We start from the raw sequence: 27,170 nt of genomic DNA, 5'->3' as shown, positions 1-27,170 counted from the left end.
ACAGACTGATCTGTGGGGAGATAAAAGGATTATACTGGGGGACAGACTGATCAGGGTGGAGATTATACAAGGGGGCAGTATGACCTGTGGGGAGAGAGATGGATTATACTGGGGGACAGACTGACCTAGGTGGAGGGATAAAGATTATACTGGGGGACAGACTGACCTGGGTGGAGATTATACGAGGGGACAGATTGACCTGTGGGGACTGGGAAGGATTATACTGAGGACAGTTTGACTTAGAAGGGAATAAGGATCACACCAGTGCTCACTATTTTGGGGGAGGCAGCACAAATCCCACTTCCCTCCCCCATTGGAGACAGGCGGCGCGGCGTGTCATCCACCACCCCGTGGAAGACACAGATGGTGGTGATCACTCTTCCCCCTGTGGGAGACGGCGGTCACCCGAGAGGCTGCCCCTGAGACACGATTGGCCAGGGAGACCTCAGACTCCCAGGCCAATAGGGGCTTCCTGATTGGCTGGGAGGAGAATGACAGCGAATATTTATTCGCTAGTGTCACACAACCGGGTGGAATCAGGGGGCAGGGCTCTGTGCCCTGAGCCCACCCTGTTTTGAAGCCTATTAGAGCCTCTGACTCTAATCACGGGTTTCAAAAAACACCCCCCCCCCCCCGCCACAGGAATTCATAGTCCAGCATCCCTGTATGTAGACAGAATGACCTGGGTGGAGATTATACCGGGGGACACATTGACCTGTAGGGAGAGAAAAGGATTATACTGGGGGGACAGGCTGACCTGGGTGGAGGTTATACCAGGGGATAGATTGGCCTGTGGGGGGAGAGAAGGATTATACTGGAGGACAGACTGACCTGGGGGTTATACTGGAGGACAGATTGACCTGTGGGGGGAGAGAAGGATTATACTGGAGGACAGACTGACCTGGGGGTTATACTGGAGGACAGATTGACCTCTGGGGGGAGAGAAGGATTATACTGGAGGACAGACTGACCTGGGGGTTATACTGGAGGACAGATTGACCTGTGGGGTGAGAAAGGATTATAAAGGGGGACAGACTGACCTGGGTGGAGATTATACCGGGGGGACAGATTGATCTGTGGGGAAAGAGAAGGATAATTCTGCAGGACAGACTGACAGAAACCATGAAATCAGGCAGAGACAGAAGTACAGTTAAATCACACTTGTTTAATAAAAAAAAGAACAAATGTTGTCAAAACATAGCCAAAGTTCAGTAACCGGAATGGATAGTCAGCCAAGCCAGAAGTCAATGTAGTGGAACAGCAAGCAGGATCTGGAGCCAGAAGGGATCTCAGCAAAGCAAGTCTTGAACAGGATCACAGTTTTTGTGATGTTGACCAAGGCGAAGGCAGAGATCCTCTGTACTGGACGGCTTAAGTAGGCAGGACTGACGAGCAGGATATCATCAACAGCTGAGTAGCTGTGGAGAGATGGGAGCTGCCAATTAGTCGACAGCTGAGCAGCCTGTTCAGAGAAGGAAGGATTGAGCCCAGCCCTGACACTGCTGACCGGGGGGGGGGGTTATACTGTGGGACAGGTTGACCTATAGGAAGAGAGAAGGATTATACTGGAGGACAGACTGACCTGGGGGTTATACTAGAGGACAGATTGCCCTGGGGGAGAGAGAGGATTATACTGGAGGGCAGATTGACCTGGGTGGAGATTATACCGGGGGACAGATTGACCTGTGGGGAAAGAGAAGGATAATTCTGCAGGACAGACTGACCTTGGGGGGTTATACTGTGGAACAGGCTGACCTGTGGGGAGAGAGAAGGATTACACTGGAGAACAGACTGACCTGGGGGTTATACTGATTGACAGATTGATTTACAGATTGACCTGAAGATTTTACCGGGGGACAGATTGACCTGCGCGGGGGGGGGGGGGGGGGTGAAGGATTATACTGAGGGACAGACTGGCCTAGGAGGAGGTTTATACTGGGGGACAGACTGTCCTGGGTGGAAAGAGAAGGATTTTACTGGGGGACAGACTGACCTGTGTGGAGATTATACCAAGGACTGATTGCCCTGTGGGGAGAGAGAAGGATAATACTGGTGGACAGACTGACCTGTGGGGAGAGAGAAGGTCTAAACTGGTGGACAGATTGATCTGGGGGGGAGGATTATACTGGGGGGACAGACTCGCCTGGGGGGAGAGAGAAGGATTTTACTGGGGGACAGACTGACCTGTGTGGAGATTATACCAAGGACTGATTGCCCTGTGGGGAGAGAGAAGGATAATACTGGCGGACAGACTGACCTGTGGGGAGAGAGAAGGGCTATACTGGTGGACAGATTGATCTGGGGGGGGGGGGGATTATACTGGGGAGAGAGACTGACCTGGGGGGAGAGAGAAGGATAATTCTGCAGGACAGACTGACTTGGGGGGTTATATTGTGGGACAGATTGACCTGTGGGGAGAGGGAGGATTGTACTGGGGGACAGACTGACCTGGGTGGAGATTATACCAAGGACTGATTGACCTGGGTGAAGATTATACCAGAAGACAGATTGACCCGTGGGGAGAGAGAAGGATAATTCTGCAGGACAGACTAACCTCGGGAGGGGGGAGGGGGTATACTGGGAGACAGATTGATCTGTGGGGAGAGAGAAGGATTCTATTTGGGGACAGACTGACCTGGGAGATTATACTGGGGGACAGACTGACCTGGGGGAGAGAGAAGGATTATACTGGGGGACGGACTGACCTGGGTGGAGATTATACTAGGGGACAGATTGACCTGTGGGGAGAGAGAAGGATTATACTGGTTGACAGATTGAGCTGGGGGGGAAGGATTATACTGGGGGGACAGACTGACCCGGGGGGGGGGGGTGGATTGTACTGGGGGAGAGAGAAGGATTATACTGGTTGACAGATTGATCTGAGGGGGAAGGATTATACTGGGGGGACAGACTGACCTGGGTGGAGATTATACTAGGGGACAGATTGACCTGTGGGGAGAGAGAAGGATTATACTGGTTGACAGATTGATCTGGGGGGGAAGGATTATACTGGGGGGACAGACTGATCTGGGGGATAATTATACCAGAAGACAGATTTACCCATGGGGAGAGAGGATAATTCTGCAGGACAGACTAACCTCGGGGGGGGGGGGGGGTATACTGGGAGACAGATTGATCTGTGGGGAGAGAGAAGGATTATATTTGGGAACAGACTGACCTGGGAGATTATACTGGGGGACAGACTGACCTGGGAGATTATACTGGGGGACAGACTGACCTGGGGGAGAGAGAAGGATTATACTGGGGGACAGACTGACCTGGGTGGAGATTATACTAGGGGACAGATTGACCTGTGGGGGAGAGAGAAGGATTATACTGGGGAACAGACTGACCTGGGGGAGAGAGAAGGATTATACTGGTTGACAGATTGATCTGGGGGGAGGATTATACTGGGGGGACAGACTACCCGGGGGGGGTGGATTGTACTGGGGGAGAGAGAAGGATTATACTGGTTGACAGATTGATCTGGGGGGGAAGGATTATACTGGGGGACAGACTGACCTGGGTGGAGATTATACTAGGGGACAGATTGACCTGTGTGGGAGAGAGAAGGATTATACTGGGGAACAGACTGACCTGGGGGAGAGAGAAGGATTATACTGGTTGACAGATTGATCTGGGGGGAGGATTATACTGGGGGGACAGACTACCCGGGGGGGGGGTGGATTGTACTGGGGGAGAGAGAAGGATTATACTGGTTGACAGATTGATCTGGGGGGGAAGGATTATACTGGGGGACAGACTGACCTGGGTGGAGATTATACTAGGGGACAGATTGACCTGTGGGGGAGAGAGAAGGATTATACTGGGGAACAGACTGACCTGGGGGAGAGAGAAGGATTATACTGGTTGACAGATTGATCTGGGGGGAGGATTATACTGGGGGGACAGACTGACCTGGGGGGGGTGGATTGTACTGGGGGAGAGAGAAGGATTATACTGGTTGACAGATTGATCTGGGGGGAGGATTATACTGGGGGGACAGACTACCCGGGGGGGGGGGTGGATTGTACTGGGGGAGAGAGAAGGATTATACTGGTTGACAGATTGATCTGGGGGGGAAGGATTATACTGGGGGACAGACTGACCTGGGTGGAGATTATACTAGGGGACAGATTGACCTGTGGGGGAGAGAGAAGGATTATACTGGGGAACAGACTGACCTGGGGGAGAGAGAAGGATTATACTGGTTGACAGATTGATCTGGGGGGAGGATTATACTGGGGGGACAGACTGACCTGGGGGGGGGTGGATTGTACTGGGGGAGAGAGAAGGCTTATACTGGTTGACAGATTGATCTGGGGGGGAAGGATTATACTGGGGGACAGACTGACCTGGGTGGAGATTATACTAGGGGACAGATTGACCTGTGGGGGAGAGAGAAGGATTATACTGGGGAACAGACTGACCTGGGGGAGAGAGAAGGATTATACTGGTGGACAGACTGACCTGGGAGGGGGGGGGGTGGGTTATACTGGGGAAGAGATTGACCCTGGTTAATTTACCACACCCCTGAAGCCCCTCACAGTGTGCAGTGAAATCAGAGGAAGCCTTTTAAATCCTGGAGAGGAGTCGGTACAACTGTGCAAGACTGAAGGTTAGGCCGGGGGTCAGAATTCATTCCTGAAACATACAGCTGTAACAAAGTCATCATCTTCACATGAAATCTCAGCTTGTGGTTCATTTTGCTAGTAAAAGAAATAAATAATATCTTTAATTGCTGGAACATCCAATAATAGACACCCGGGACACGTGTATACAGATGTCTCGCTGTGTGTTGGGTATAATCTCTTCTTCTTATGACGCCCAAACTCAAAATGTCAGAGAAATCCACCAAGAAGCTGATGTCAGCGACAATGTGATATTTAATAACAGCAGCCGCGGCCGCCCTTTTCATCAGCCCTGATTGGCTTTTCTGCGTTAATTATCTTTTGATATTAAATATCATTAGTGAAACACGTCTTTGTTGGAACCATCTCCATTAAGTATTGGGATTATTTCCCCTCCAGGCCTCCAAACATGGAGCTTAAATGAAGATAATTGGTGTGATTAGATCTTTGGACTACAAGCTGCAGCTGCTAATGAGAGTTTATTAAACGAGTCACATGACCCAGAATATTTCATTACACAAAGTGCAACAATAAGAAGCAAAGAAACATTCCCACAGAAGTTGGAAGACTCAAAGTTTTCTTTTTGGAATAATAAATTGGGAAGCCGCAGATTTGCCAAATGATGATTTAGTAACTTCAGAAGATTGGCAAAGTGAGCAAATTCATTTCCAACAGAAAACAACTCAGAGAATTGCAATTATTAAATTTTTCTGAACACACAGACTGGAGAGGAGAATGTAATACCTCTTCTATTACAGAGAATGGAGAAGTAGGAGACACGGGACACAGGAGAGGAGAGTATAATACCTCTTCTATTACAGAGAATGGAGGAGAAGTAGGAGACACAGGACACCGGAGAGGAGAGTATAATACCTCTTCTATTACAGAGAATGGAGAAGTAGGAGACACAGGACACCGGAGAGGAGAGTATAATACCTCTTCTATTACAGAGAATGGAGGATAAGTAGGAGACACGGGACACCGGAGAGGAGAGTATAATACCTCTTCTATTACAGAGAATGGAGGGGAGGTAGGAGACACAGGACCCAGGGGAGGGGGTATAATACCTCTTCTATTACAGGGAATGGAGGGGAGGTAGGAGACACAGGACCCACGAGAGGGGGTATAATACCTCTTCTATTACAAGGAATAGAGGTAAGTAGGAGACACAGGACACCGAGAGGGGGGTATAATACCTCTTCTATTACAGGGAATGGAGGGGAGGTAGGAGACAAGGGACACTGGAGAGGAGAGTATAATACCTCTTCTATTACAGGGAATGGAGGGGAGGTAGGAGAAATGGAACACTGGAGATGGGGGTACAATAGCTCTTCTATTCCAAGGAATAGAGGTAAGTAGGAGACAAAGGACACCGGAGAGAGGGGTATAATACCTCTTCTATTACAGGGAATGGATGGAAGGTAGGAGACACAGGACACAGAGAGGGGGGTATAATACCTCTTCTATTACAGGGAATAGATGGAAGGTAGGAGAAATGGGACACCAGAGAGGGGGGTACAATACCTCTTCTATTACAAGGAATAGAGGTAAGTAGGAGACACAGGACACCGGAGAGGGGGGTACAATACCTCTTCTATTACAGGGAATGGAGGGGAGGTAGGAGACACAGGACACCGGAGAGGAGAGTACAATACCTCTTCTATTACAGGGAATGGAGGGGAGGTAGGAGACACAGGACACCGGAGAGGAGAGTATAATACCTCTTCTATTACAGGGAATGGAGGGGAGGTAGGAGACACAGGACACCGGAGAGGAGAGTATAATACCTCTTCTATTACAGAGAATGGAGGGGAGGTGGGAGACACAGGACACCGGAGAGGAGAGTACAATACCTCTTCAATTACAGAGAATAGAGGTAAGTAGGAGACACAGGACACCAGAGAGGGGGGTATAATACCTCTTCTATTACAGGGAATGGATGGAAGGTAGGAGAAATGGGACACCAGAGAGGGGGGTACAATACCTCTTCTATTACAAGGAATAGAGGTAAGTAGGAGACACAGGACACCGGAGAGGGGGATACAATACCTCTTCTATTACAGGGAATGGAGGGGATGTAGGAGACACAGGACACTGGAGAGGAGAGTATAATACCTCTTCTATTACAGGGAATGGAGGGGATGTAGGAGACACAGGACACCGGAGAGGAGAGTATAATACCTCTTCTATTACAGAGAATGGAGGGGGGGTAGGAGACACAGGACACCGGAGAGGAGAGTATAATACCTCTTCTATTACAGGGAATGGAGGGGAGGTAGGAGACACAGGACACCGGAGAGGAGAGTATAATACCTCTTCTATTACAGAGAATGGAGGGGAGGTGGGAGACACAGGACACCGGAGAGGAGAGTACAATACCTCTTCAATTACAGAGAATAGAGGTAAGTAGGAGACACAGGACACCAGAGAGGGGGGTATAATACCTCTTCTATTACAGGGAATGGATGGAAGGTAGGAGAAATGGGACACCAGAGAGGGGGGTACAATACCTCTTCTATTACAAGGAATAGAGGTAAGTAGGAGACACAGGACACCGGAGAGGGGGGTACAATACCTCTTCTATTACAGGGAATGGAGGGGAGGTAGGAGACACAGGACACCGGAGAGGAGAGTACAATACCTCTTCTATTACAGGGAATGGAGGGGAGGTAGGAGACACAGGACACCGGAGAGGAGAGTACAATACCTCTTCTATTACAGGGAATGGAGGGGATGTAGGAGACACAGGACACTGGAGAGGAGAGTATAATACCTCTTCTATTACAGGGAATGGAGGGGATGTAGGAGACACAGGACACCGGAGAGGAGAGTATAATACCTCTTCTATTACAGAGAATGGAGGGGGGGTAGGAGACACAGGACACCGGAGAGGAGAGTATAATACCTCTTCTATTACAGAGAATGGAGGGGAGGTGGGAGACACAGGACACCGGAGAGGAGAGTACAATACCTCTTCAATTACAGAGAATAGAGGTAAGTAGGAGACACAGGACACCAGAGAGGGGGGTATAATACCTCTTCTATTACAGGGAATGGATGGAAGGTAGGAGAAATGGGACACCAGAGAGGGGGGTACAATACCTCTTCTATTACAAGGAATAGAGGTAAGTAGGAGACACAGGACACCGGAGAGGGGGGTACAATACCTCTTCTATTACAGGGAATGGAGGGGAGGTAGGAGACACAGGACACCGGAGAGGAGAGTACAATACCTCTTCTATTACAGGGAATGGAGGGGAGGTAGGAGACACAGGACACCGGAGAGGAGAGTACAATACCTCTTCTATTACAGGGAATGGAGGGGATGTAGGAGACACAGGACACTGGAGAGGAGAGTATAATACCTCTTCTATTACAGGGAATGGAGGGGATGTAGGAGACACAGGACACCGGAGAGGAGAGTATAATACCTCTTCTATTACAGAGAATGGAGGGGGGGTAGGAGACACAGGACACCGGAGAGGAGAGTATAATACCTCTTCTATTACAGGGAATGGAGGGGAGGTAGGAGACACAGGACACCGGAGAGGAGAGTATAATACCTCTTCTATTACAGAGAATGGAGGGGAGGTGGGAGACACAGGACACCGGAGAGGAGAGTACAATACCTCTTCAATTACAGAGAATAGAGGTAAGTAGGAGACACAGGACACCAGAGAGGGGGGTACAATACCTCTTCTATTACAAGGAATAGAGGTAAGTAGGAGACACAGGACACCGGAGAGGGGGGTACAATACCTCTTCTATTACAGGGAATGGAGGGGAGGTAGGAGACACAGTACACCGGAGAGGAGAGTACAATACCTCTTCTATTACAGGGAATGGAGGGGAGGTGGGAGACACAGGACAGCGGAGAGGAGAGTACAATACCTCTTCAATTACAGAGAATGGAGGTAAGTAGGAGACACAGGACACCAGAGAGGGGGTATAATACCTCTTCTATTACAGGGAATGGAGGGGATGTAGGAGACACAGGACACCGGAGAGGAGAGTATAATATCTCTTCTATTACAGAGAATGGAGGGGAGGTAGGAGACACAGGACACCGGAGAGGAGAGTATAATACCTCTTCTATTACAGAGAATGGAGGGGAGGTAGGAGACACAGGACACCGGAGAGGAGAGTATAATATCTCTTCTATTGTTCAATTCAATGGTCACCCCAGCTGGATGAAACCTACATCAGATAACCTCACAGATATATGGAGCAGCAACAAAGTAACAAAAAAATGAAATCGACATAAAACAGTTTCAGTAAATGTTACAATAAATAAAACAAACGTTTCATTCGAGTTGTTGTGACTTTTCCCAGGTCTGTCCTTGGCTGAGCCCACAGTGGGGGGGGGGGGTTGGCAGTGTCACCGGTAATGACTTGGTGTCACTCCTCGTCCTCGGCACACACCATCCTCCTGCCGGGACACATTCTCGCCGCTGTTGTTGTCGGACTCCTGGAAGGAAAAGGCAGATGTGTCAGGTGTTGGTTTATTAAAAAAAAAATGCTTTTACGCCGCTCATAAATCAGTAATGCGGCCGAGCCTGTGAAACCCTACGGCGGATCACAACACGCCCCGCACATTGTAAAGGGATGACTCGCAGGCGAGTGTCACACACATCTATATAAAGGTGAGAGCCGCCTTCTCCCCACAGAACAACCTTCCAGCCAGCCGACATGGAGACCTCCTTGAAGTATCGGACGCAGGGATCGCTGCCGATCGGATCTCAGAAGCCAGCCGAGTATATTCCTAGGATACCGGAGCCCAAACAGATCAAGGTAACATCCTTCTCCGGATACTATTATTATTATTATTCGGGATTTATATAGTGCCAACAGTGTATAGTTACAATATAAGATGCTTAGGAGGAGCCTTGCTCATAAGAGCTTACAATCTAATAGGTTCTTCTGGGGTAATTGCAATTTCCTGGAACATTTGATGAGGACAAAAGGAGGAATAAGCCCCATCAATACTTCTATACAGGATATACTGCAAGAGTTGCCGCAGACATCGAATATTAACCACTTCCTGACCACCCACCGTGGATATACGTGGGTACTTTGATGTTAAATGCCATTCTTATGGCTGCAGATACTAGCAGCTGCCATACCCCCCTGGTATTTTTCTCCACAGCGGGCGGTGCGCTTTAAGATAAAAGTGGTCTCCGCAGCGGATCCGCGGCTTTGCCGGATCCGGTCCTGTGGCCTAATGGGCAGGAAGTCGAGTGAGGGCATCATGGCCCCCCTCGCCACTCTTTGCCCTTGGAGGACCAGACCGACGTCAGATGTCACTTCCGCCCAATGGCCTTAAAGGGATTTTTTTTTTTTTTTGATTGCTTATATGAGATCTGATGACTTTTTTACCCCCAGATTTCATATTAAAGAGGTCCTGTCATGCTTTTTTTTTCCATTAAAAGGGGTGTTTACATTCTTAAATGTGAGATCTGGGGTCAAAAATATCTCAGGTCTCATATTTACACTAAAAGGCAATAAATAAAAAATAATTAAATGTAATTTAAATTTTTTATTTTTTTTTTAATTCCCCTTTAAGACCATTGGATAGAAGTGACGTTTGATGTAGCTTCTGCCCATAGCCCTTAAAGGGGAATTTTTATTTTTATTTTTTATGACAATTAATTTATTTTTATTTTTTTATTGCATTTTAGTGTATGAGGTCTGATGACTTTTTGACCCCAGATCTCACATTAAAGAGGTCCTGTCATGCTTTTTTTTTTCCATTAAAAGGGGTGTTTACAATCTTAAAATGTGAGATCTGCGGTCAAAAATACCTCAGGTCTTATATTTACACTAAAATGCAATAAAAAAAAAAAATAATTAAATGTCATAGCCAGATCTCACATTAACCACTTCCCGACCAGCGCACGACGATGTACGTCGACAGAATGGCACGGGCAGGCATATTGGCGTACATGTACGTCCAATATTCGATGCCGCCCTGCCATCGGGAGCGCGCCGCCGGCGGCGCGCTCCCGCGCTGGTCGGGACCCCCTGTGAGTCCGGTCGCGGGACCCGCGGACTCGATCACCGCGGGCATCCCGGCGATCGTCTCACGGAGCGGCCGAATGGAGGAAATGCTGTATAAACAACATTTTTCCATTCTGCCTAGCAACTAGTGACGCTGATCTCTGCTCCATGTGATTGGAGCAGAGATCAGCGTTCACTAAATGAAAGCCCAACCCCCCCACAGTTAGTAACACACCCCTAGGAACACTTAACCCCTACACTGCCACCCACTGGTTAACCCTTTCACTGCCAGTGTCATTTACACAGGAATCACTGCATTTATATAGCAGTGATTACTGTATAAATGACAATGGTTCCAAAAATGTGTCAAAAATGTCCGATGGGTCCCCGACAATGACAGATCGCCGCCATTACTAGTAAAAAAAAAAATAATACAAAATTATTAATAAAAATGCTATAAAACTATCCCTATTTTGTAAACGCTATAACTTTTGCGCAAACCAATCAATAATCGCTTATTGCGATTTTTTTACCAAAAATATGTAGAAGAATACGTATCGGCCTAAATTGAGGGAAAAAAATGTTTTTTTATATATTTTTGGGGGATATTTATTATAACAAAAAGTAAAAAAAATGCGTTTTTTTCAAAATTGTCGCTCTATTTTTGTTTATAGCGCAAAAAATAAAAACCGCAGGGGTGATCAAATACCACCAAAAGAAAGCTCTATTTGTGGGAAAAAAAGGACGTCAATTTTGTTTGGGAGCCACGTCGCACGACCGCGCAATTGTCAGTTAAAGCGACGCAGTGCCGAATCGCAAAAAGTGGTCTGGTCTTTGACCAGCAAATTGGTCCGGTCTGTAAGTGGTTAAAGAGGACCTGCCATTTTTTTTTCCATTACAAGGGATGTTTACATTCCTTGTAATAGGAATAAAAGTGATCTAAAAATATATATTTTTAAAGGGACAGTATAAAAATGAAAAATAAAAAGTTAAATAAGAAGAATATATATATTTTTTAAAGTGCGCTGCCCCTCCGTGCTCGCGTGTAGAAGTAAACGCATATGTAAGTCGCTGAAAGCTGAAAATTGGACTGGGCAGGAGGCCGGTAAAGTGCCCCCCCCCCCCCCCTGTATTGAAGTGTTTACAAAACTGTCCTGGTAGAAAAGCAGTTAAAAAAAAAGTGCTGATTACAGGGGCGGACTGACCATTCGGCCACTCGGGCACTGCCCAAGGGCCCCGGGCCACTAGGGGGCCCCATCAGGGTTGTCAGCCTCAGTAAAACCAGGGACAGTATGTAAAAATCTGTGTTTTTTTTTTACATCTGTCTCTGAAATGTCCCTTACCGACATCCATTTGGTCTTAAAATCCTGAGATGAGTACTAGGGGCTCCTTGCTTGTCCTCCTGCAGTGTGGTGGGCTGATTGACATTGGATTGTACTAGGGGCTCCTCGCCTGTCCTCCTGCAGTGTGGTGGGCTGACTGCACAATGGATTGTACTAGGGGCTCCTCGCCTCTCTTCCTGCAGTATAGTGGGCTGACTGCACAGTGGATTGATATAAAGAGAAATGTGTTCCCCTTTAGCAGACGCAGATACACCATGCAGTGTAATGCAGTGTGCTTTTGGGAAAGGGTCCTCGCCTGTCTTCCTGCAGTGTGGTGGGCTGACTGCACAATGAATTGTATTAGGAGCTCCTCGCCTGTCCTCCTGCAGTATAGTGGGCTGACTGCACAATGGATTGTACTAGGAGCTCTTCACCTGTCTTCCTGCAGTGTGGTGGGCTGACTGTGCAATGGATTGTACTAGGGGCTCCTCACCTGTCCTCCTGCAGTGTGGTGGGCTGACTGCACAATGGATTGTACTAGGGGCTCCTCACCTGTCCTCCTGCAGTGTGGTGGGCTGACTCCACAATGGATTGTACAAGGGCACCCCAAGTGCCTTCCTATTGGCCATGAGATGTAATATGCAGCATCACTGGCCAATTGGCAGGCATGGCAGGTGTAAAAACATACAAGCTATAACTTTCTCATATGGATACTTTTCCGAATGGAGACATTTATGATACAAAGTCTTTATAAAATGTATAATAATGTCAGCATAGCACAACTATACATCATTTTCATTTTTTTTTTTAAATCGATTAACTATTCACCAGCATATCATTAAAAGTGTACAGAAGGTACACCTAGAGCCAACTATTAAAAAATAATCAAATGATTATTTTCAGTATAGTGCCTCCCCTCAGCATGGTATTAGTGGGAGGGTCGCTGTTTTGATGCCTTTTCTCAGAATTTGACTCAGCTTGTCCTCTGTGGCTTATCCCGCGTCCCTATGGCTGCCAGCACTAATTGAAGACCTTTTTAATGGCTCTTTGTGCTGGTCTGGGCATGCTCAGTGAGGGAACGTCATTTTGATCCCTCAGTAATTAAAAACTGCTGCTTGAAGATGAACAAATTATTAGGAGCTTCACTGCAGTGTGAACAGAAGAGGCGGATGCGGGGGGGTCTGGGCGGGTTCGATTAGCGGGAGGTTCAGTGGACCCAATGTGAAGTCAGCAGACCCTGACCCTCGATGAAGTCTGTGGGAGGGGGGGAAACGTGTCCTCTTTTTGGCCATTTTAAAGTCTAATAAGCAGTAGACATGTGCACAACTGAAATATTTAGTTTCGGAATTTCGTTTTCGTCCGAAAAATTTATTTAGTTACTCCTGAAATTCGTTTTTATTTATTTTTCGTTTTCGTTAAAAATTGCATTAGTCCGAAAATCTGAAATAATTAAGGTTGAATCTGTCATTGAAGGCTTATGGTGTCTGTTCGAATGTTCTAAGAAGATTCGACGGAGCAGCTAAACTGTACGACGGCCGTGATCGTACATTTCCAGGTGAATGTTCCGTCTACAAGCTATAGTAGAATTCTAATGTTGTATGACACTAGTAATAATCATATTTATTCATTATTATTACTAGTCAACCAACATTAGAATTCTTCTATAGCCTACGGGCGGAGCATTTGACTATAAATGTCCGCGCGCGGCGACTGCTTCGTCGAATCTTCATGTCGAATCTTTTCTCCCTATGTCGAATAATCTTGGACTAATAATGTTAGGTTAGGCACATTCGACCTTTTTTCCTTATGTCTCTATAATGTTGAATCTTTTTCTCTCTATGTGGAATCTTCTCTCTATGTCGGATCTTTTCTCTCTATGTCAAATCTTTCCTCTCTATGTCAAATCTTCTCTCTATGTCGGATCTTTTCTCTCTATGTCAAATCTTTCCTCTCTATGTCAAATCTTCTCTCTATGTCAAATCTTTCCTCTCTATGTCGAATCTTTTCTCTCTATGTCAAATCTTTTCTCTCTATGTTGAATCTTTTCTCTCTGTGTCAATTGTTTTCTCTCTATGTCGAATCTTTTCTCTCTATTTCAAATCTTTCCTCTCTATGTCAAATCTTCTCTCTATGTCGAATCTTTTCTCTCTATGTTGAATCTTTTCTCTCTATGTCAAATCTTTTCTCTCTATGTCGAATCTTTTCTCTCTATGTCAAATCTTTTCTCTCTATGTTGAATCTTTTCTCTCTGTGTCAATTGTTTTCTCTCTATGTCAAATCTTTTCTCTCTATGTCAAATCTTCTCTCTATGTCGGATCTTTTCTCTCTATGTCGGATCTTTCCTCTCTATGTCAAATCTTTCCTCTCTATTTCAAATCTTCCCTCTCTATGTCAAATCTTCTCTCTATGTTGAATCTTTTCTCTCTATGTTGAATCTTTTCTCTCTATGTCAAATCTTTTCTCTCTATGTTGAATCTTTTCTCTCTGTGTCAATTGTTTTCTCTCTATGTCAAATCTTTTCTCTCTATGTCAAATCTTCTCTCTATGTCGGATCTTTTCTCTCTATGTTGGATCTTTCCTCTCTATGTCAAATCTTTCCTCTCTATTTCAAATCTTCCCTCTCTATGTCAAATCTTCTCTCTATGTTGAATCTTTTCTCTCTATGTTGAATCTTTTCTCTCTATGTCAAATCTTTTCTCTCTATGTCGAATCTTTTCTCTCTATGTCAAATCTTTTCTCTCTATGTTGAATCTTTTCTCTCTGTGTCAATTGTTTTCTCTCTATGTCAAATCTTTTCTCTCTATGTCAAATCTTCTCTCTATGTCGGATCTTTTCTCTCTATGTTGGATCTTTCCTCTCTATGTCAAATCTTTCCTCTCTATGTCAAATCTTCTCTCTATGTCGAATCTTTTCTCTCTATGTCGAATCTTTTCTCTCTATGTCGAATCTTTTCTCTCTATGTCGAATCTTTTCTCTCTATGTCGAATCTTTTCTCTCTATGTCGAATCTTTTCTCTCTATGTTGAATCTTTTCTCTCTATGTTGAATCTTTTCTCTCTGTGTCAATTGTTTTCTCTCTATGTCGGATCTTTTCTCTCTATGTCAAATCTTTCCTCTCTATTTCAAATCTTTCCTCTCTATGTCGAATCTTCTCTCTATGTCGAATCTTTTCTCTCTATGTTGAATCTTTTCTCTCGGTGTCGAATCTTTTTTCTCTATGTCGAATCTTTTCTCTCTATGTCAAATCTTTTCTCTCTATGTCGAATCTTTCCTCTCTATGTCGAATCTTTCCTCTCGGTGTCGGATCTTTCCTCTCTATGTCGAATCTTTTCTCTCTATGCCGAATCTTTTCTCTCTATGCCGAATCTTTTCTCTCTATGTCGCACAGTGGCCTTATGCATGGTAAGCTTAAAGAGACCCTGTCTTCAGATAGTTCAGTTGCAACATACCACACGTACGGCGGAGACTAGAAATGGAAGTTAAATACCCAGTAGCCAATAGCTTCCGTCTCGTAGTTGAATCTGAGCATGCGTTTTTCCATCGGGGAAAATTGAGAACACGCTATCAAATTTTTGCTGGCGGGAATTCGGCCAGCTAAATTCCGATGGAGCGCGCACACGCATTTTCTCAGCGGTCTTTTGCTGGCCTAAATGCCGATTGTGTGTACGCGGCATAAGAGAAATTCCCAAAACATGACCTGTTGGGGTTACTTGAGGATAGGGTTGAGAACCCCCATTGTAGACTACTGTTGGGTGCCGCCATCTTGAAAATATGGTCAGTGACACCAGTAGACACCCAAGTGATGCTCTTCTCCAATCCAATGCACACACCATGGGGGCAAGTCTGTGTTGGGGCATATGTACTCCACCCTAAACAAGGTTTCTGGGGAGCCGGGAAATAAAATATGCTCAAGGTAGCAGAAGTTTTTTTCATAATGTTGGGTTAGCTACTTTCCAGTCCATGGACAATCAACCCGACATTCTCCTGACGTCAACCCCATAGCTTTGTTGAGATTTTTATGGAGTGGAATAAAATAAAGAAAGTGGTAAAAAAAAAGCAATTATTTTGTGGGGCTCAGGGAACACTCAACAGAAATTGTTGACTTGGGTCTGGCATGTGATGGATGTAGGGCTCCCCCAAATTGTGTTCGTTCTGCCAGATGTTCTCTCTACACGGCACCACCCAGGAGATAAAAAAAAATGTAATTGCTCATTTTGAACCTTCACCCCTCCATCTCCATCTGTCCCCATCATTGATCTGACTATATACATTAGCAGATAATATTGTATATTGTATAGTTATACTACAGCTATAACCTGACTGTGCTCATCGTCTGCTGTGAACAGGTGTGTGATCTCCAGTCCCGGGGATCGGGGTGTGTCCCTCCCTGAGTCATGTGAACTCGCTAATCCTCTACATACTTCTCCTGCGTGTCATCGTGTCACACCGAGAGCCCTGACCCCCTGACTGACACCAAGAATCAGAAGAATGCAGCACGAAACTATAGTAGTGACATAAGTCCAAAGAAAACTATCTTACTCACCTGCATAGCTCTGACATATACCTCAGCGCTGTACAGAGATCACTGAGCTATTCACAGCAGTCTCTGTACCAGAGGAGCTTACACTCTAATGTCCCCCCCCCCACATTCACATCAGTCTCTGTACAGAGGAGCTTACACTGTAATGTCCCCTCCCCCACATTCACATCAGTCTCTGTACAGAGGAGCTTACACTCTAATGCCCCCCCCCCCCCCCCCACAGTCACATCAGTCTCTGTACCAGAGGAGCTTACACTCTAATCCCCCCCCCCCACAGTCACATCAGTCTCTGTACAGAGGAGCTTACACTCTAATGTCCCCTCCCCCACAGTCACATCAGTCTCTGTACAGAGGAGCTTACACTCTAATGTCCCCTCCCCCACGGTCACATCAGTCTCTGTACCAGAGGAGCTTACACTCTAATGTCCCCTCCCCCACAGTCACATCAGTCTCTGTACAGAGGAGCTTACACTCTAATGTCCCCTCCCCCACAGTCACATCAGTCTCTGTACCAGAGGAGCTTACACTCTAATGTCCCCTCCCCCACAGCCACATCAGTCTCTGTACAGAGGAGCTTACACTCTAATGTCCCCTCCCCCACAGTCACATCACTCTCTGTACAGAGGAGCTTACACTCTAATGTCCCCTCCCCCACAGTCACATCAGTCTCTGTACCAGAGGAGCTTACACTCTAATGTCCCCCCACAGCCACACACTCTTATTATTATACATTTATATAGCTCTGACATATACCGCAGTGCTGTACAGAGAACACTGGGCCAGTCACATCAGTCTCTGTACCAGAGGAGCTTACACTCTAATCCCCCCCCTCCCCCCCCCCACAGTCACATCAGTCTCTGTACCAGAGGAGCTTACACTCTAATGTCCCCCTACAGTCTAACACTATTATTATTATTATTATTATTATTATACATTTATATAGCTCTGACATATACCACAGCGCTGTACAGAGTACACTGAGCCAGTCATATCAGTCTCTCCACCAGAGGAGCTTACACTCTAATGTCCCCCCACAACCACACACTCTTATTATTATACATTTCTATAGCTCTGACATATACTGCAGCACTGTACAGAGAACACTGAGCCAGTCACATCAGTCTCTGTACCAGAAGAGCTTACACTCTAATCCCCCCCCCCCCCCACAGTCACATCAGTCTCTGTACCAGAGGAGCTTACACTCTAATCCCCCCCTTTAGTCTAACACTATTATTATTATACATTTATATAGCTCTGACATATACCGCAGTGCTGTACAGAGAACACTGAGTCAGTCATATCAGTCTCTCCACCAGAGGAGCTTACACTCTAATGTCCCCCTACAGTCTAAGCCCTTGTGCACACGGTTGGACATTCCGATGGAAAATGTCCGATAGGACCGTGTTGTCGAAAAATCTGACAGTGTGTGGGCTCCATCGGACTGTTTCCGTCCCAATATCCGACGGACCAAGTTTTCCAGTTGGGCTATAAAATTTTCGACAACATGATCCGATCGGACTTTGTCTGATCATGTGTAGAGAATTTCGATCGGACAAAGTGCCACGCATGCTCAGATCAAATTCCTAGACCAAAGCTATTGGCTACTAGCCTGAACGTAGTCCCGTCGTAATGAAATAACGTCATCACATTCTGAACGATCGGATTTTCCGACAACTTTGTCCGACCCGTGTGTATGCAACAGTTTCGGACAAAATCCGTCGGACAAAATCGGATTTGGTTGTCAGAATGTCCGACCGTGTGTACAAGGGCTAACACTATTATTATACATGTATATAGCTCTGACATATACCGCAGTGCTGTACAGAGAACACTGAGCCAGTCACATCAGTCTCTGTACCAGAAGAGCTTACACTCTAATGTCCCCTTACAGACTTATGACCCTGTACACACGGTCTGACTTTCCAACGACAACCATCCATCGGACTGCATACACACGGTCGTACAAAGTTGATGGAAAATCTGATCGTTCTGAACGCGGTGACGTAGAACGCGTATATCGGGACTATAAACGGTCCAGTAGCCAATAGCTTTCCTTTCTCGAAATGTATTCTGAGCATGCGGCGATTCACGCAGCCATGTCCAACCTGCAAACAGTAAAACTGCGGCCGCTGGTCGGCAACTGGTTAAAGTCCCTTTTAGAGGTTTTCTTTAGTTCCAGAATTCCCGCAGACACACTCCAAAATCTTGTGAAAAACCTTCCAAGAAGAGAGGGGGGTCGTTACAACCTCAAAGGGGGAAAACTCCATACTAATGACCATGGTTTTAGATTAGGAGGTCCAACAAGATGAAATGTGGTGGTCAGGCGTCTACAAGCACCTGGCCATATGGTGTATATTTGAAGCTTATTTAACATTTCTCATGTTCTCTTCTTTACAGCAGGACTCGGCCCCGGCCAACGGACGGCCACATGAAGTCAAGCGACCACCTCCACCAGTGCCTCCCAAACCTAAGGATCACCAAGTTCTACCCGTAGCACCGCCGCCGGCACAGAACAAGACCAAAATGCCCCCATTTGACCCCTGCAAAGCCATCTATGAGACCTCACCCTACTACATCTACTTTAAAATGGTAACCGATAACAACACAAAGAAACCCGAAGAGGAAGACATCCGAGAAATTCTCCACAAGCTGGTTGTGGTTGATAAAGACATGCCCAGAACAGCTAAATACCGCAACTTCAGGTCATATGTGCAGTAAGAACAAAAGGATTATGGGACACACGGACAATTACCAAATCTGGTCTACTGACTTCTGTTAGAATTGGCAAGCATGAGATGGCTGGTGGACCATATAGCCCAAAAATATGAATCTCCTGAAGTCCATCATTGTAGTCTCCAACATAACCCTTTATCTGCCCTATAGGATGGAGCCAAGCTGGAAGATCCACAAAAAATGTCTTCCCAAATCAGAAGAATCTTTAAAAAAAAAAAAAGTCAACCAGGACTTGAGCCAACCCAGGTGACCAAGAAGCTTCACAGAGATTCGTTATAAAAAAACGGCCAATCTTCTCTTCTAGAAGAGGTGTAACTGCGGTAAACCTAAATAGTATATTTATCTTACCACATATCAAAAACAATCTTTATCAGTGATTCATCATCGTAAATTCAAATAAAGCGCATATTTAGTGAACTGCAACATTATAAAGAAAAAGATCCTTCTTAATCAAAAACAAAATCATGTGTTAAACAAAGAACAGTCCCAATATTCCTCTTCAAAAGATGGGAAGTGACATCTGCGTTACCCAGAAGCCTCAACGCGTTTCTCATTAATGCGTCTTCAGGAAGCTAAATACCGCAGTTTCAGGTCATATGTGCAGTAAGAACAAAGGATTATGGGACACACAAACAGCTACCAAATCTGGTCTACTGACTTCTGTTACAATTGGCAAGCATGAGATGACTGGTGGACCATATAGTCCAAAATATGAATCTCCTGAAGTCCATCATTGTAGTCTCGAATATAACCCTTTATCTGCCCTATAGGATGGAGCCAAGTTGGAAGAGCCAAAAAAAGGTCTTCTCAAATCAGAAGAATCTTTAAAATAAATAAGTCCTTAACTTTGAAGTCAACCAGGACTTGAGCCAACCCAGGTGACCAAGAAGCTTCACAGAGATTCGTTATAAAAAACGGTCAATCTTCTCTTCTAGAAGAGGTGTAACTGCGGTGACCCTAAATAGTATATTTATCTTACCACATATCAAAAACAATCTTTATCAGTGATTCATCATCATAAATTCAAATAAAGCGCATATTTAGTGAACTGCAACATTATAAAGAAAAAGATCCGTCTTAATCAAAAATAAAATCATGTGTTAAACAAAGAACAGTCCCAATATTCCTCTTCAAAAGATGGGAAGTGACATCGGCGTTACCCAGAAGCCTCTACGCGTTTCTCATCCATTCATGCGTCTTCAGGAAGCTAAATACCGCAACTTCAGGTCATATGTGCAGTAAGAACAAAGGATTATGGGACACACAAACAGCTACCAAATCTGGTCTACTGACTTCTGTTACAATTGGCAAGCATGAGATGACTGGTGGACCACATAGTCCAAAATATGAAGTCCATATTGTAGTCTCGAACATAACCTCGAAAAAAAAAAAGTCTTCCCAAATCAGAAGAATCTTTAAAATAAATGAGTCCTTAACTTTGAAGTCAACCAGGACTTGAGCCAACCCAGGTGACCAAGAAGCTTCACAGAGATTCGTTAAAAAAAAACAAAAAACGGCCAATCGTCTCTTCTAGTAGAGGTTGATAAGACCTTCTTGACATTTCCTTTGCTTAGTCAAATTTTCTTTAGGTCTGGAGGGTTCTAAGAAGTTTCTGGGCCAACAGGTAGATGTGATCTCTCTGCCATCATCTCGGGGTCACCCCACCAGGGTGTAGATTTCCTCCCTTTGATCTTGGGACACCCCTAAGGAGGGCCATATGTGTCACATAATGAAAATTTCCTACATATTGTTCCAATTTAGTAAAATTAACTTTAACAGATATGAAACTACATACATAAAAGATGCATAAAGGTATCATTTAGTCACATGACACCTCAAGGACAATCAACGTCTTCAGACACCGACTGGCGCCAAATTCAAATTTGGGTGGTAAAAGGGCAATGTGGACAAAAAAATTGGAATCAATTTAGACCAATGACGATTTAATAGCAACTGCAATGACAATGAGAGGACGGACACTCACCGATGGTGCCAGCATGGAATAATTACAGTCATGTGACTTTTGCTTTACTCAGGACGTACAGATTACTGTCACCCGTATTTTTTGTATTTTATGTTTTTAATATCTCCAGAAATGTATTGATGGTCAAAATCATGTGTGCTTGAGGAGGTCAGGATGTAGAGTGTCAACTTTGGTGGGGGGGCGATGTCTACAGAGCTGAATTTCAAACTTTATTACAAAGGGTCTTCAAAAAGTTTCCACACTTTTTAATATTTAGTAGAACCCTTGTAGAAAACAATTTTTTTTTTTTTGAAGGGATCTTCTTAGAAGGACCTTTTCCTGGCACAGGGGAGACTTCAATCCCACCGTTGTCTGACACCAGTACTGGTTCTGGAGTAGAGCAGGTCAGTGGTTGACCTATTTAGGCTTTGGAACTGGTATAACCTCCAGAAACTGGGCAGTGCCAGCCTCCAAGTCCACCTACAGGTGGACCAACAGGTCCTTCAAGTCAGCAGTCCCCAAAATCTCGGGCACCAGGGTCCAGGCTTATGGAAGTACCCCTACATGGGGGCGCAGCCCAATTTTTGCCTTCTTACCCATGTTTGCCTGACACCAGTGCTGGTTCTGGAGTAGAGCAGGTCAGTGGTTGACCTATTTAGGCTTTGGAACTGGTATCACCTCCAGAAACTGGGCAGTGCCAGCCTCCAAGTCCACCTACAGGTGGACCAACAGGTCCTTCAAGTCAGCAGTCCCCAAAATCTCGGGCACCAGGGTCCAGGCTTATGGAGCTACCCCTACATGGGGGCGCAGCCCAATTGTTGCCTTCTTACCCATTTGCCTGACACCAGTGCTGGTTCTGGAGTAGAGCAGGTCAGTGGTTGACCTATTTAGGCTTTGGAACTGGTATCACCTCCAGAAACTGGGCAGTGCCAGCCTCCATGTCCACCTACAGGTGGACCAACAGCTCCTTCAAGTCAGCAGTCCCCAAAATCTCCGGCACCAGGGTCCAGGCTTATGGAAGTACCCCTACATGGGGGCTCAGCCCAATTGTTGCCTTCTTACCCATGTTTGCCTAACACCAGTTCTGGTTCTGGAGTAGAGCAGGTCAGTGGTTGACCTATTTAGGCTTTGGAACTGGTATCACCTCCAGAAACTGGGCAGTGCCAGCCTCCAAGTCCACCTACAGGTGGACCAACAGGTCCTTCAAGTCAGCAGTCCCCAAAATCTCCGACACCAGGGTCCAGTCTCACGGAAGTACCCCTCCAAGGGGGCACAGCCCAATTGTTGCCTTCTTACCCATATGGCCTCCATAGCTCCAAAGGAGTGTCTGTGCAACCTCACTCCATCTTCCACATCACTGACCTAACTGTACCCCACTGATTTCAAATCTCAGGAACACCTAAGCTGATTGGCTGCTCTAGATCGATTGATCCGGCCTGGCGCAGGGGATTCCAGGATCAGTAATCAGGCGCAGGGCTGGTCTCAGTCTTTCTTCAGGTTCTCAGACTACAATTCCTGGCAGCCGTAGAGTGGGCTGGAACAATGAGCCAATTGGCGCCCTCATCCTGGTATGCCAGCGACTCTCCTCCGGAGAGCCCAGGTGGAAAAAAAATACAAATCAAACCTTTAGCCGCCACCAGGGCTGTCTTTAATAGCATCATGGGCCCCTGGGCAAAGTAATGCATTGGGGCCCCTACCAGCATGTCCCAATTTACGCAGCTACTCTCAAGAATTAAAGTATAAACAGTTGATAGAATTAAACATAATAAAATTGATTTTAAACAACAAGAAAACACCATAAATCAAAGACTAATCAACACAAAGGGCACAGTACGGGGGGAGTCAGAAGGGCAGAATACTGGGATCAGGAGGGTGAAGTACAGTTTATGGGAAGCTGGCCATCCCGGGACAGCTTAGAAGAAAGCATGACTGTCCCGGCAAATCCGGGACAGTTTGCAAGTATGATGTAATGCAAGATCATGGGGGCCCCCGTGCACCTGGGGCCCCTGGGTAGTGCCCAAAGGTGCCCATGCATTAAGACAGCCCTGCCCGCCGCCCACCCCCTACCTGGTCCTCAACAGGCCACAGACCGGCACCAGTCTGCGGGGCCCCGAGGTCGGGGACATCCTGCTTTAAATCACTCAAGCCGCCCTCAGCCAAGAGACTTCATCACAAAAATTCACATAGCTGTTTGTAGATTCACTCTGAGCGAATGTGGCACAATTTTTTAATGTTCTCGGGCTATAGTCTTTTGCAGATCACTGGAACGAGTGTGAACATGAAAAAAATACCACATTACAGCCACTAGATGGAGCTGAGGAGCCAACTCATTTCTCATGCTACTCAGAACCATCTGGTGGCCATAATGTGGTATTTCTGCCATTCACACTCATTTTTGAAGTTTTTCTTTGGATTTTAGTTCTAAGAAACTTATAAAATAAATATCTATACTTGATAAAAAGCACTGCTAGGATTTAAAATAGTTTTTTATATATATATATATATATATATATATTTAATGTTTTTAAAAAAAACACACATTTTATTTTTTGGAGGTGCAATAAATGTAAAATGAATAAAATTTTGACCATTTAAGAAAAAAAGGATACTTTTATGTTTATTGGTTGAAGCTGACAGCAATTTATAGGGGGAGAAATTAAGTAAATAAAAGATACATTAAAAGAAACCTGTCCTTGTATTGTCCTTATTATCCAGTCTATGGTCTTATAATGCTGAGTGTCATGGAACTTGATTAAAGCCTCCCCTTCAGTCTTGCACAGTTGTACCGGCTCCTCTCCTGGACTGAAACGGCTTCCTCTGATTTCACCGCACACTGTGAGCTTCTCACAATGTGCATTAGAAGCCGCAGCAAGTCAGATAGAGCCTCGCCTTATTTCCTAGCTGGAGGACGTCCAGCATCATCTAGCTCTTTCCTCCACAGCATGGCCCTGCTATGCTATACCTCCGCTCTAATTCATCCCAAAGGTGTTCTATCGGGTTGAGGTCAGGACTCTGTGCAGGCCAGTCAAGTTCCTCCACCCCAAACTCGCTCATCCATGTCTTTATGGACCTTGCTTTCAAATCATTTGGAGGAGGGGGGGGGGATTATGGTGTGGGGGTTGTTTTTTCAGGGGTTGGGCCCCTTAGTTCCAGTGAAGGGAACTCTTAAGGCGTCAGCATACCAAGACATTTTGGACAATTTCATGTTCCCAACTTTGTGAGAACGGTTTGGGGACGGCCCCTTTCCTGTTCCAACATGACTGCGCACTAGTGCACAAAGCAAGGTCCATAAAGACATGGATGAGCGAGTTTGGGGCGGAGGCACTTGACTGGCCTGCACAGAGTCCTGACCTCAACCCGATAGAACACATAGTTACATAGTAAGGGGGAATACAGACACCAGTCCATCCAGTTCAACCTGAGTGAGTGTCTACAATTGTCCCTATCCCTGTACATTGCACACACACATCGGTCCCTACCATCAAGGAGCCCACAATCCAAGGTCCCCATTCATATACTACATACATCTTTTTGGATGAACCAAAGCGGAGACAGTGGTGTAGTGGTTAGCACTCTCACCTAGTAGTAAGAAGGGTTGCTGGTTCAAATCCCAACCACGACGCTACCTGCCTGGAGTTTGCAGGTTCTCCCTGTGCCTGCGTGGGTTTCCTCCCACAATCCAAAGACATGCAGGTAGGGCAATTGGCTTTTGTCCAAAATTGGCCCTAGTATATGAATGGGGACCTTGGATTGTGGGCTCTTTGAAGGTAGGGACCAATGTGAGTGTGCAATGTACAGGGACAATTGTAGACACTCACTCTGGATGGACTGGTGTCTTTATTCAACCTTACAAACTATGTCCAGACTGCAAGCCAGGCCTTCTTGTCCAACATCAGTGCCTGAGCTCACAAATGCTCTTCTGGAAGAATGGTCAAACATCCCCATAGACACCCTCCTAAACCTTGTGGACGGCCTTCCCAGAGGAGGTGAAGCTGCTATAGCTGTAAAGGGCGGAGCCAACTCAATATTGAACCCTACGGACTAAGACTGGGATGTCATTAAAGTTCACGTGAGTGTAAAGGCAGGTGTCCCAATACTTTTGGTAATATAGTGTGTATAAAGATATAGTGTATTTTTTATATAGTGTATATAAAAAAACAATAATTCTACAATATTACAAAATAGAATATAAATAGACAAAGTAGGGGATAGTATCCCATTAAAAACACGAGTTGTCTCCACACGTAATACTCCAACCAGAACACCCCTGAAGATACAGGTCCTTCCTTATATGTATACATATATATGTAGCAAAAGTATTTGCCCCCTTTGCATATTTCTCACACTTAAATGATTCAGATCATCAAACAAATTGTAATATTACACAAAGATAATCCAAGATGCAGTTTTTAAATTATTATTTGATTTATTAGGGGGGGAAAAAAAGTGGTTCAAATCGGCCTGGCCCTAAGTGAAAAAGTAGTTGCCCCCTCCTCCCCCATGCTGAATCATGAATGAACTGGGATTAACCACAATTTCACTTGCCACACCCAGGCCTGATTACTGCCAGACCTGTTGAATCAAGAAACCACATAAATAGAAGCTGTCTGACAAAAGTGAAGCAAGCCATGAGATCACAAAAAAGCCACACATCACGCCACAATTTAAAAAAATTCTAGAACAGATTAGAAACAAAGTGATGTACATGTATCGGTCTAGGGAGGGTTTCAAAGACATTTCTAAGGCTTTGGAACTCCAGTGAACCGCGGGGGGAGAGACATTATCCACAAATGGAGATAACGTGGAACATTTGGTGAAGCTTCCCAGAAGTGGCCGGCCTACGAAAATTACTCCAAGACTATGACGAGGACTCATCCAGGAGGTCAGAAAAGAACCCAGAACAACATCTAAAGACCTGCTGGCCTCACTTGCCTCGGGTGAGATCGGTGTTCATGGATTCAAGAATAAGAAAGAGACCGGGCAAAAATGGCGTCCATGGGAGAGCTCCAAGGCCAAAGCCACCGCCAACCAAAAAGAACACAAAGGCTCATCTCACATTTACCAAAAAACATCTTGATTATCCCCAAGACTTTTAGGAAAATATTCTGTGGACTGAAGAGACAAAAATGTAACTTTGTGGAAGGTGTGCGTCCCGTAATGCTGCGTACACACGACTGGACTTCCCAACGGACTTTCGGCAGAGGTCCGACAGACTTTCTGAACGAACAGACTTGGCCACACACGACTGGACTAAGTCCGTTCGATTGTCCATTCGGTTTGAACGTGATGACGTAAAAGACGGGACTAAACAAATTCAATAGCCAGTAGCCAATAGCTGCCCTTGCGTCGTATTTGGTCCGTCGGATCAGCATACAGACGAACGATTTCCCCCCCGATTTTTAGTCCGTTGGACTTGAGTCCATCAGATAGATTTGAAACATGTTCTATTTCTAGGTTCGTCGGACGAATACAGCATTTCATAACAAGAACATCATCCCAGCAGTCAGACATGGTGGTGGTAACGTGATGGTCTGGGGCTGCTTTGCAGCTTCAGGACCTGGAGGACTTACCATCATTGATGGAACCATGAATTCTGAGCTCTACCAGAAAATCCTAAAGGAGAATGTCTGGCCATTAGCTTGTGACTAGGGATGAGCCGAACACCCCCCCGATTCGGTTCGCACCAGAACTTTCAAACGGACCGAAAATTCGTACGAACTTTAGAACCCCATTGAAGTCTATGGGACTTGAACGTTCGAAATAAAAAGTGCTAATTTTAATGGCTAATATGCAAGATACTGTCCTAAAAAGGGTTTGGGGACCTGGCTCCTGCCCCAGGGGACATGGGTCAATGCCTAAAATGTTTTTAAAAATGGCCGTTTTGGCGGGAGCACTGATTTTAATGATGATTAAAGTGAAAAAAAAAAGTGAAATATTCCTTAAATATCGTGCCTGGGGGGGTGTCTGTAGTATGCCTGTGAAGTG

The 27,170-nt window shown here is 45.6% G+C and overlaps 1 protein-coding gene across 1 annotated transcript; it reads left to right on the top strand.

The window, feature by feature from the left end:
• Positions 1-9,138: 9,138 nt before the first annotated feature.
• On the top strand, positions 9,139-23,876 carry LOC143997760 (uncharacterized). Its single transcript, XM_077493551.1, has 2 exons — positions 9,139-9,422; positions 18,887-23,876. The coding sequence occupies exons 1-2, from the start codon at positions 9,321-9,323 to the stop codon at positions 19,205-19,207; spliced, it is 423 nt and encodes a 140-aa protein (XP_077349677.1). The 5' UTR covers positions 9,139-9,320; the 3' UTR covers positions 19,208-23,876.
• The last annotated feature ends 3,294 nt before the right edge of the window (positions 23,877-27,170 follow it).

Source organism: Lithobates pipiens, unplaced genomic scaffold, assembly GCF_037356315.1.
Source record: "Lithobates pipiens isolate NorthernLeopardFrog02 unplaced genomic scaffold, aLitPip1_a1.2 Scaffold_19, whole genome shotgun sequence".
Classification (NCBI taxonomy): Eukaryota; Metazoa; Chordata; class Amphibia; order Anura; family Ranidae; genus Lithobates; species Lithobates pipiens.
Note: the sequence above shows the minus strand (reverse complement) of the source record. Positions and strands in the feature narration are given on the sequence as shown.

Excerpts from the sequence above, each read along its gene's own strand:
- LOC143997760 (XM_077493551.1), top strand. The coding sequence starts at position 9,321 with ATGGAGACCTCCTTGAAGTATCGGACGCAGGGATCGCTGCCGATCGGA. Across the intron at positions 9,423-18,886 it reads CGGAGCCCAAACAGATCAAG|CAGGACTCGGCCCCGGCCAA; the intron begins GTAACATCCTTC and ends TCTTCTTTACAG.